Below are 11,242 nucleotides of genomic sequence, written 5' to 3'. Positions count from 1 at the left end.
TCCTATCCATTGGGTTCATAGCAGAGCTCAATAATGTCACATTTTGCATGAATTTCTCCTTGCGTCTCTTAGCGTACGATTATTAAGTCCACAAAACTAACAATTTCTTTCAGTAGATGCCACTAAATTGTACGAATACGTAGGACACGTGGCTTGAAAAATGAACTTACCCGCAGTGCATTGGTTATGTATTCTAGACCAATCTCATTAAATTGCTTCCTTGATCACTTATACAACAAATTATCCCTATTTTGCAAAACTTTTCCCGAGACATGTTTCACACATGTGAACAAATAATTTTTATTTTTTACACTTAATAATTCATAATTTTTTTTTCTTATTTCAATTAAAAACATTTATATATTTGGATTATTTGATTAAAAGAGTTACTGAACACTCAACGTTAGAAATTTAAGAGTCAATTTGATAACTGTTTTGGAGAATAGTTTTTTGTTATCTAGAGCAAAAAAATAGGAAAATGTATTTGATAATAAAAAATTGTTTTTTATTTTCTGTTTTTAAAAATAAAAAATATGGTATTTTCGGATAATAAATTTTATTTATTTTTTTATGTTTTCACTTGTTTTTGGAGAATTATTTTAAAATATAGTTATACAAATATATAGAATGATTAAAAGTAAAACACTAGACATAAAAGTTATTTTTAAAACATATTTAAAAATATTAAAAATATTTTAAATTTTTAAACAAATTTTTATTTTACAAAATTAGAAAACAGTTTTTAAAAACTGTTCTTAAAACTATTTTTAAAACAATTTTCAAAAACAATTATTAAATAGATCCTAAACCTTTCATCAATTTTTGGTCTCGTTTTTTGATGAAAACATCCTCACTATTTTCTTATAAAAATAATTTAAGAAAAAAAAAATCTAGGAGTGAATACATGAAATAATAAAAATATTTATATAAAAAAATTGGTTATTTTATAAAATTATGGAACAGTTAGATTCACAATTCTAAAGATTATTTTATACTAATTAATTTTATGTAATTACATACCATACTTTCCAAAAAAAAAAAAAGGGAGAATTGGGCTTTAGACCCATTTGGTTTTGATAATTAATAAAGAGTCCATCAAACACCCATAATCGATTACAAGGATATGAGATGGGAATAGACAAAAATATTCATTTGACTCACTTTTGTCTTTATTCTACCACCCTTTACATGCCACTATTCTTTCTTATTTAACCATTTTTAGATTTTTCATTATTTTTTTAAACTCTTTTATAAATAATTGAAAAATCAACATTATTTTTTTATTTTTAAATTATAAATAAACAAAAATTATATTAATGATTCAAAGACTATTTTGGAAAATACTTTCGAAAAAAATTAATTTAAATAAATAAAAATTACATTTTACATTTATTTTTATCTTTTATATTTTAGAAGTAAATAATTTAATGATTAAAATACTATTTAAAATAAATATATTCACTATTTTATTTTTTTTATATTAAAAATTATTTTAAAGTTTTTTTTTACTATTATAAAATAAAAAGTTTAATTTTTTTTAATCTTCTTTCTTCCTTATTTTAATAACTTTTTGAACATGACTTTTAATAATAAGTTATATGAAATGTTGCAAATTTGTTTATTAAGGATTTATTTTAATGATTTGAATTAATTGAAAATTTATTAAAATAAGAAAAAGAAAAAGAAAGAAAGAGGATGGATAGAAAGTTTTTATTTTAAGTACTCAATTAAAATGTTTTCATATGACCTAATTTTAGAAGTGGATTATATCAATACATAATAGAGATTGAATTTTTCTTATATAAAATGGTTGAAAGATATATTTACTTATTTTAGATGAAAACAAGTAGTTAAATATTATATAGATTATATTTGAGTTTGGTTTTAAAATATTTTTCTAGTTTTTATTTTTTATTTTTAAAAATAATTTTTATTTTCCATATTGTCTCTTTTTGAAAATATTTTTAATTAAAAAATGAAAAGTATTTTTTAAAATGAAAATTAAAAACCTTGTGTGGACCCCGCATTTCGGCTCAATGTGTTTCCCACTCGAATGGCGAGCTCTTGATTTTTATTTCGAAAAAATGATTTAATCGGTTAAAAAAAAATAACTTGGAGTCGCCACTTATTTTTGTTTTATTTTTTTAAAGGGTAAACAAAATAAGAAAGAAAACCCTAAGTGTGACTCCTTATTTGGAAAAGGTGATCTGCGAAAAACCGGATCGGGTTCGGGGGTCAGGTTACTTATCGGGAAGGTACGGTAAAGACCGTAGCACCCCTCTAAGTCCCTAAAGTCGGGTCTCTACTAATAAAATGAAGCTAACATGGCAATTGATGAGGAAATCAATGAGTACCCGAAACTATCATGCACATATGAGAATCAGAATATACATAGAGAATAACCAAAGTGGAAGCGGATGCGTACCTGATCAGCAAACGACAACGCGCTATCACAAATTAGGGTTAGTGCATAGTAATGAACATAAAGTATATCACTCATATCATCCAACTAGATAAAGGAGTACCAATATCATGCATGGTATCTCATTCAATTCCGTTTTTATTTTAAAGGAAACTTATTTGATGTCGGGCCCCCACCATAGCTCGTTTATTTTTGCATGGACCAAATCCGTAAATTCCATTATTCAGAATTACAAAATTGGATTCTTTGCTTATTTCAAAACATTTTTTAAAACAGAGAAGGTGTGAAAATGGCTTGCCAGAAAGAAAGTGGCAACCAATTTTTATTAAAAATGTGATTTTTAGGACCTGAAACCCTAAGGATGAGAATTTAAAATGTGAGACATCCGGAGAAGGTGGAATGGCAGTGGGACAGGATTTCGGGTGTGAGACATCCGGATGGAATGGCGGCAGAGAAGGATTCTGGGTGTGAGACATCCGGATGGAATGGCGGCGGAGAAGGATTCCGGGTGTAAGACATCCGGATGGAATGGCGGCGGAGAAGGATTCTGGATGTGAGACATCTGGATGGAATGGCGGCGGAGAAGGATTCCGGATGTGAGACATCCGGATGGAATGGCGGCGGATTTCCGTCCGGGTGGAATGAGCTATGCCACGCGTCGCAAAGGGGCCGCCTGCTTGCACACGGGAGAGAGAGCCATGTGGCATTTTTTTAGGGAGGATCCCACAGATAGGTGAAAGTTTAAAGAGAGAAACGGGTTTGGTGGGCCGTATGGATATGGAGGCTTGAGTGAGTGGTTTTAATGGGTATGCGAAAGAGTGAAGGATAGCACGTACCCGTGAGACCCCATGTAAGTGGAGGAGTGGGATGGAGAATGAATGAGAGGAAAATGGGTGCAGTGGAGGATGCCTGATTCCTGCAAGCTTGAGTGAGGAAATGGGTATGAAGATCTAGAGAGAAAGGTGGATAGATGAACGATGGGTATAGGGATGCTGATGAGGTGAGCTTTGCTGCCATGACAACTACTCCAGATTTTCTAGGATCCCCTTCAAGCAGGGATCAGAGAAACAACCCATTCCATGAACAGGCGCCAGAAACAGAGGAAGATGGAAAAAAAACAGAGCACCAAAGAAAACGAATAAATAGATAAAACTACAGAGACTTCACTTCATGAATCATCAATGAGTCCTCTGAGCAGGTGGGAAAATCATATCAAAAGCTACCATGGGCGTGATTCTCGGGCATTTCATAATCACAATAGAGGCAAACCAAATTTATATTCACAATAGCAAGCACAAACAGATGGTTACATCCCAACAAACAAACAAGTGGCCTTTAATATCCACCCCAAACAAATCACTGAGCATTCAAATGTCAATAAAAGATATAGAGGATTGATAAACATACTTGGAAATCCCTTTCTCTGCTGGATATTTTGAGGCTTCCAACTCACTGTTTCATATTTTGTGGGTGCTCTGCTCAAAAATCCTTCTCAAACGATCATGGAAAACACCTCTCACTCTCTCTACTGCTTCCCCAATATCTCCTCTCTTTTCCCTCATTTTCCTGTTTTCCTCTTTTCTCTTCCTTTCTCTCTCAGATTTGCCTTTCCCACGATCTCTGCTGCAACCACCTTTTCCTGTCCCACTCCTTCTATAGCTACCCAACAGCCTGCGGGACCCCCCTCCAAAAAGTTCCTCCAAGTGTCAAAGTCCTATTGCAGCTTCAAAAAGCGAGGTTGATTCCTTATGGCCACTAAGGATGTGACACGTGGCCCACTGGGATAGTGACACCTGGTTAAAAATGTGATCTGCAAAAACAAAAATAGAGAAAAAGTGACCCATGCCTAAATGGGGGTCTACACCTTGTTTAGTACTATTTTTTTATATGAAAATAAAAAAATAATAAATTTTATTTATTCATTTATTGCGCCACTGTACAATTGTATTATACTAACTGTATAAGGGAAATGTATTAAGTGTACAAAGGTGTACAAGGCTACCGTCAGCCCCTTAGCCACTTGATTCAGACCCGGAGAAATAGGCCTCATGGGTAGGCCTTGTACCCATGAGAGCCTAGGCGGAAAGCAAGGAAAGCCTGGAGTTTTGGTGGTTCAAACCCTAGGAGCTAAGGTGGATCTGGCGAGTCGCGAGTATCTGACAAGCCAAGCTATCCGGGGAATCTGAATCGTTGGCCACGGATGTTCTCCGGATAAGCATTACCGAAGGATCCGAACATGTCTATCCGGGGAAGTTGAATCATCCTCCTCTCCCATCCGGTGACAAGCGCCGGATGTGAGATATCCGGGTGGATGGAATGTCGGCAGACAGGATTTCGGATGTGAGATATCCGGGTGGATGGAAATGTCGGCGGACAGGATTCCGGATGTGAGATATCCGGGTGGATGGAAATGTCGGTGGACAGGATTTCGAATGTGAGATATCCGGGTGGATGGAATGTCGACGGACAGGATTCCGGATATGAGATATCCGGGTGGATGGAATGTCAGCGGACAGGATTTCGGATGTGATATATCCGGGTGGAATAAGGGAGAGTTTCCGTTCGGGTGGAATGAGGGAGAATTTCCGTCCGGGTGGAATGAGTGATGCCACGCGTCGAAAGGGGGACGTCTGCGTGTCCAAGAGAGAGGAAGCCACGTGGCAGTTTTTAGAGAGACCACCATCTGGGTAGTGGGTGGTTGTGCAAGCGCTTCAGGGAGGGTTATGGGCGGTTGCATAACCACCAAGGGAAAAACTGCAGGGTGAGTCGTTTAAAAGGGCTCCTGCAACCTTGAGAGAGGGAGAGAAGAGGGAAAGTGTCTCTGAATGCTTAGGATGTAAGCATTGCTCTCTGACTCAGGGAAACAATTTTGTATCTTGTAGTTAAGATTAATACAAGTTGGGAAGGATTTCCTGTAACCTCGTTGTGTCCCTGTTTTCTTTGGTTTGCCACTATTTGTGTGCGTTTTGAGAAGGCTGGGCAGGAAGGTTGGCTAAGGAAGGGTCCTTAGCACCACGCACCAAGTGAAAATTTTAGGGTGATTTTCGAGGGTGTGACAGCTACCATTTATGAAATATTATAATTGATTATGAGTCATTCCTTTATTTTTTTTTATCACTCACGAATTGTACACATATGTCATGCACTTTATTTAATTCCCGCATGGAAATTCCAATATTTTTCCTAATAATAATATTTGGAGAAAAAAAAATTGACCTTAAATCGTCTACCATCTTCTCAACTAAATCATTGAAAATATGGTTAAACATTCCTACGTGGACACATAACTTAGGAGGGATATAAAATTTGTGTCATTGTACAAGGGTATTACACTAACTGTACAAGGAAAATGTACTAATTGTACAAAGGTGTACAAGATTACCCTTTGTGAATTATTTTAATCAATTCTAAACCACTTTTTTATTTTCCTTGTCACCCAAAGATTGTACGTCTATGTCATGCATTTTATTTAACTCTCACATGAAAATTCTAATATTTTCCCTAATTATGATATTTGGGGAAAAAAAATTTGATCCTAAGTCATCCATCATTTTCTTAACCAAACCATTGAAAATATTATTAATACACCTATATGAACATATAACTTAAGATAAATATGAAATTTGTGTCATTGTACAAAGGTATTACACTAACTGTACAAGGGAAATGTGCTAAGTGTACAAGGGTGTACAAGGCTCCTAATAGGTTTTGTACGATTTTTAAATAACTTGAATTTGACTTTAAGACGATTATTGATAGTTTTTTTTTTCTTTTTTTACCAAACTATGTCATTAAGACATTCCCTACAAAAATTAACACATAGGAAATAAAATTAAAATCAATCATATTTGAATTGTTCATTATAAGTAAACTAAATGAAATATATATTTTTACTATTTTGCCTTTATAAACATAATTTCATTGTTATCAATAGAGATTAAAAAAATCATATTTAAATGAAATTATAAATAAATAAAAATTATTTTTATAACATTTTTATTTTTTTAAATCATTAATTTAAATTATGAAATTAGTTTTAAAATTAAAAAATATTTGTTGTAATTATAGTTTTGAAGATTTCATGATTTTTATCATATTACTTTGAAAAAATTGCTTTAATAAGAAAGTATTTATTTAATGGTTTTAAATATTTAAATCTTTATTCAAAAATATTTAGAATTAGTGTGGAGAGCAATTAGGTAATTTTGGAATGGAGAAATTTTGAATATTTTTGAAGACTTTAATTCGGCCAATTACTCTATTTACACTTTCAAAATTATTGGAAGGTTGGTAAATTAGTCTTAAAAATATTGTTTTCTTGATTAATATTATATATATGCATGTGAGTGTTTACATAATTTTTGAAAAAATAATAAACACCATGTGTCTAATTTGCAAGTTAGAAAAAAAAATTAATAATATTTTATGAGGTATTTAAAAAGTATTTATTATATGTTCTATAAATTTAAAAAAAATATAATATTTGATGATATCTAATTTACAAGTTGGAGTAAACAAATAATACTAATATTTTATGAGGTGTTTAAAAATTATTTAATATATATGAGAAATAATATAAGTTTGAAATAAAGAATGATATTTACTATATATTATGTAAGTTTTCAATATATTTAAAAAATATTTATTATATATTATGTAAGTTTGAAAAAAATAATAATATTTGATGAGGTATTTAAAAGTTATTTACTTCAAAAATATATTTGATAATAATAATTTTTAACCATCTTTCATATTTGAGGAAGAAAAATAATTCAAGTTGGTTCCACTATTAAATAGGTGAGAGAAGGGCAAAAGAGTCAAAGAGAGAATGAGAAAGGTGAGGTGAGTGGTTACTTTTTTCATTTAATAGTTAAGGGCGTTTTAGGGATTTTTTAAAGACAATATCCTTACTCTTAATTTTCACTCTTTCATTGGGTGTTGGGCTTAAATATGAAACTTATATGAATCATACATTAATTTTTGGGCCCAGCTAGGCCAAAACACAATTTTCCCAAAAAAAAAACCCAAAAAGGAAAGTAATTCCCCCAGCCCTTTTAATCTGCACCGTCAGAAGCCATATGAGCCGAGCTTAAGGACGCTTGAACTCCCCAATGTTAGGGCAGGCCACCATTAATGGGCGACCATGCCATGCATCTTCCATTCCCAAAATGCCCCTCCCAAGCTCCATCGCTCACAAACGAGACAATCCCACTGCTTGCAGCATCCAGGTAACAGTGGCATCTCGGTAAATTCAGCCCAAATATTTCTATTTGAAAATAATCTCTATTTTTCAAATAAGCCCTTTAAACACGGCCAAACTTTCACTACCTTTCTCTCTCAGTGAGTCTCTCTGGTTCTGTAACTGTAGAAAGCGTCAATGGCTGTCGGGGAGGAAATGGTGAAAGATGAAGTGGGTGTGGAAGAACAAGAGAAACGGTTGATGCATTATTCCTCGTTTCATCAAATTCTCTTGGTTGGTGAAGGAGACTTCTCTTTCTCTCTGTGTTTGGCTCACTCTTTTGCTTCTGCTTCCAACATCGTTGCTTCTTCTCTCGACCCATACGGTCTCTCTCTTTCCCTTTTCTTGTATTTTATATGTATTGGAATCAACTCGTTACTTGTGTACTATACTCTAATCTTGTAGTCCTTAGCCCTGTATACTTTTGGGAAACAGTAGAAGGGGAATTATTTTCTTTATTTGGTTGTCATGACTGGAAGAGAAAGAAGCATGCCAGAAATATGGGTTGAAGAAATGGTCAACCTTGGAATATAAGTGAAACTTGCTTTTGTGTTATTTTTCTTTCTCAGTTTCTGAGAACCAAACATCTGGGTTTGGAGATGAAGGACTATTTTGAAATGAAAGCAACTGGGGAGAGTCAAGAGGTGGAATTTGAAGAGCTTTTATTTTATTATCAACAAAATATTTTTTAACATTGTGTGAGTTTTTTTATGGGTTTATGTTTTTCCAAATCCTCCTGTTGGACAAGAATTCCCCAGTGTTATTGTACTTTCCAAATATCAAAATTGACAAGGGTTCTGACTTCTATGATGCTCTGAAATTGAAATGTCATTTTCATTTTGGGTACAGGATATGCAAATTAAGAATTTGAAGGTTGTTATATTCAATATTTGGGGAGTTATCACATTTGCCAATGTTTCATTTGTTTAGTTGAGGTTTAGTCTTTGTTGAGTTCAATATACAAATTTTTAAATTAAGTTGTAGTCTCTCTGTTTTATGAGGAATGCTATTTTTTGGACAACTTGTTTTCTGACACAATCTTAAACTAGATGTTCTGATAAAGATGTACAAGAAAGCAAAATCAAATTTGGAAGCTTTAGAGAAGCTGGGAGCATCTCTTTTATTTGGAGTGGATGCAACCAAGATGAAGCTTCATACTGATCTCAAGATGCGGAAATTCGACCGCATTATATATAACTTTCCTCATGCAGGCTTCCATGGAAAGGAAGACAACAGGCTTATGATTAAGTAAGGCCTCAACTTTTATTTCTTATCTATGTGATGCAAATTTCATAATTCCTCAAAACTACCTTCTCTCTGTACGAAGAAAACGTATTGTTGTTATGGATATGATATGTAGCTTGAATTTCACAGCAAAATCTTCCATACATTGTAGTTGCTCGTCATGGTCAATGTTACTTTTCTCCTATGTTTTATTTGTGTTTGTGAGTTCATTTACATTTCATGCCCTTTTTGTCTATGCACAGAACTGTGTGTTTGTTCAATTGGTTCAGATGGTGATGCCCATCAAGGTAGCTAGCCGTGGGTTTGGAGCACGCATTTGATGATCCCATTCAAGTCCTCATAAGGGGAAATTTTGACCACTTTATCAAAGTGGTGAAGATGCATAACACACATTCTGTGGTCATATGTTTACCTATTTCTGCAGTATATAGCCATGAGTCTGCACAAGTGCAGTATGATTCATCGTATTGGCAAATGAATCACATCTACATGGTCATGTGTAGGTTTCCAATGCCTCCATACTGAGATTATGTTATAATTTCAGCTTCTACATGTTGATGGACAAAGTCTCCATCACAAAAGCCAGGGCAGCAAAGGATTGAACTGGGGGGGGGGGGGGGGGTGGGGTATTTGGAACCCTACATGTAACTGAATCAGTTATTGTCTTCATAGTATTTTCAAGAATTCTAGTTGTTACTATCATGTACCATGGGCATTGGCCCATGTGCTGGTCTTCAGCTCAGATGCTAGGCATCTAACTTACAACCTTAAAACAAGATTAACTGCTATACAGGTGCACCAGAAATATTGTGCCTTTGCTTCCAAATGATGGGAGTGCTGGGTTTCTCTTTTGAAGTGGTAGAATATATATCAAAGATACAAATATGTAGAAGAAAATTTTCATTATCACAGGTAAATTAATTATAGACATCATCATCTGATAATATTTTCTACCAGTGTGTCTGACAACCAAAAAAAAAAAAAAAAAATCAAAAGGAATACGAGTATCTTTGATGCATTGTTTTCTGCTGATTTCAAATGGTTCAATCTAGTTGTACCTAAGGCTTTTATAGAATGGCTGATTTCTTTATTAATTCTGTGTGGATTGTACTTATGTTGTCATCCCATCTTATGCTACAGTATGCATAGGGATCTTGTGCATGGTTTCTTCAGGAATGCAAGTGGCATGCTAAGAGCCAATGGTGAAATTCATGTAAATCACAAAACCACAGCTCCATTTTCCCACTGGAATCTTGAGGAACTTGCTTCTCAAAACTCTCTGGTGCTGTTTGAGTGTGTTGATTTTAAGAAAGAGGACTACCCAGGCTATAACAATAAGAGAGGAGCTGGTTCAAGATGTGATGAGCCCTTCCGTTTGGGAGCTTGCAGTACTTTCAAATTCAGATTCTCCCCCACTGCTATGAAAATGTCCAGAATCGTGTGCCACTCTGATTTAAATCACCGAGGATCTCAGCAAATTAATCTAATGCAAATGCAGCAGTGTCCAGGTTCATCTGATTACAGAGGTCCTGGAAGAAATATTTTAGCAAATATGAATGGCATCCCAAGGCATATGGGGTTACCTTTAACAATCTCTGTCAGCAATGAATGGATCTTTGATGGATACTTCAATCATGCTGTGGAAACATTTGGAAGAACTGGTTACGATATGGGCTATACTATTCATGAAGCACTTAGGCTTAGCTTTGAAAGATATATGGCTGAAGGTCCAGGAAGAACCTTGACTGGTTACATAAACCTTCTGCAAGAGCTTCAACATTTGAGCAGGTTGAGATCAGCATTCCTACAAAGGATGTTATTGGGTCCTGATCACTACTTGTAAAGAAGGAGAAATAGAACATGTTTCTGAGAAGTGAGCACCTTTTGCCTTGTTTGCTAGTGAATACAAGTTAAGCACCGGTGTTGTTCTATAGGTGAAAACTATACTCCTCTTTTTGTTTTTGGTTTTTGTCTCAGTACACTTGTCTGCAGGAGAGCAGGAATTATTGTAAATTTTATAGAAATTCATACTTCTAGGTGAGATGATCTCTGTCAATTTTCATGATCAAATTGCAGTCCTGGTGTGACATGCATTCTATTTAGAATGGCATACAATCTATTTTGTACTTTCTGCTTGATCCCCAAAACCATTTTAGTGAAAGCTGGTCTAAATATCCATCGGGAAACAAAGTAGATACCCTTGATAATGTGCTGGGAGAGGGTTGTGAAGGCCAAGATAACTTGGTCAGGGATCTTTGGGCCTAAATTTTATTTTCATGCTGGCACATAAAATCTTTTTCAAATTCCTGAGACTTGGACTGATCCCATCCTAGGGA

At 34.4% G+C, this 11,242-nt stretch overlaps 1 protein-coding gene across 1 annotated transcript; it reads left to right on the top strand.

The window, feature by feature from the left end:
• Window positions 1-7,521: 7,521 nt before the first annotated feature.
• On the top strand, window positions 7,522-11,011 carry LOC104877637 (heavy metal-associated isoprenylated plant protein 41-like). The gene is made up of 4 exons (XM_010646367.2): window positions 7,522-7,650; window positions 7,791-7,986; window positions 8,711-8,909; window positions 10,047-11,011. The coding sequence occupies exons 1-4, from the start codon at window positions 7,534-7,536 to the stop codon at window positions 10,747-10,749; spliced, it is 1,215 nt and encodes a 404-aa protein (XP_010644669.2). The 5' UTR covers window positions 7,522-7,533; the 3' UTR covers window positions 10,750-11,011.
• The last annotated feature ends 231 nt before the right edge of the window (window positions 11,012-11,242 follow it).

Source organism: Vitis vinifera, chromosome 19 (assembly GCF_030704535.1).
Source record: "Vitis vinifera cultivar Pinot Noir 40024 chromosome 19, ASM3070453v1".
NCBI classification, from domain to species: Eukaryota; Viridiplantae; Streptophyta; class Magnoliopsida; order Vitales; family Vitaceae; genus Vitis; species Vitis vinifera.
Note: the sequence above shows the minus strand (reverse complement) of the source record. Positions and strands in the feature narration are given on the sequence as shown.

Excerpts from the sequence above, each read along its gene's own strand:
- LOC104877637 (XM_010646367.2), top strand. The coding sequence starts at position 7,534 with ATGTTAGGGCAGGCCACCATTAATGGGCGACCATGCCATGCATCTTCC. Across the intron at positions 7,987-8,710 it reads TTCTTCTCTCGACCCATACG|ATGTTCTGATAAAGATGTAC; the intron begins GTCTCTCTCTTT and ends ATCTTAAACTAG. Across the intron at positions 8,910-10,046 it reads GACAACAGGCTTATGATTAA|TATGCATAGGGATCTTGTGC; the intron begins GTAAGGCCTCAA and ends CTTATGCTACAG.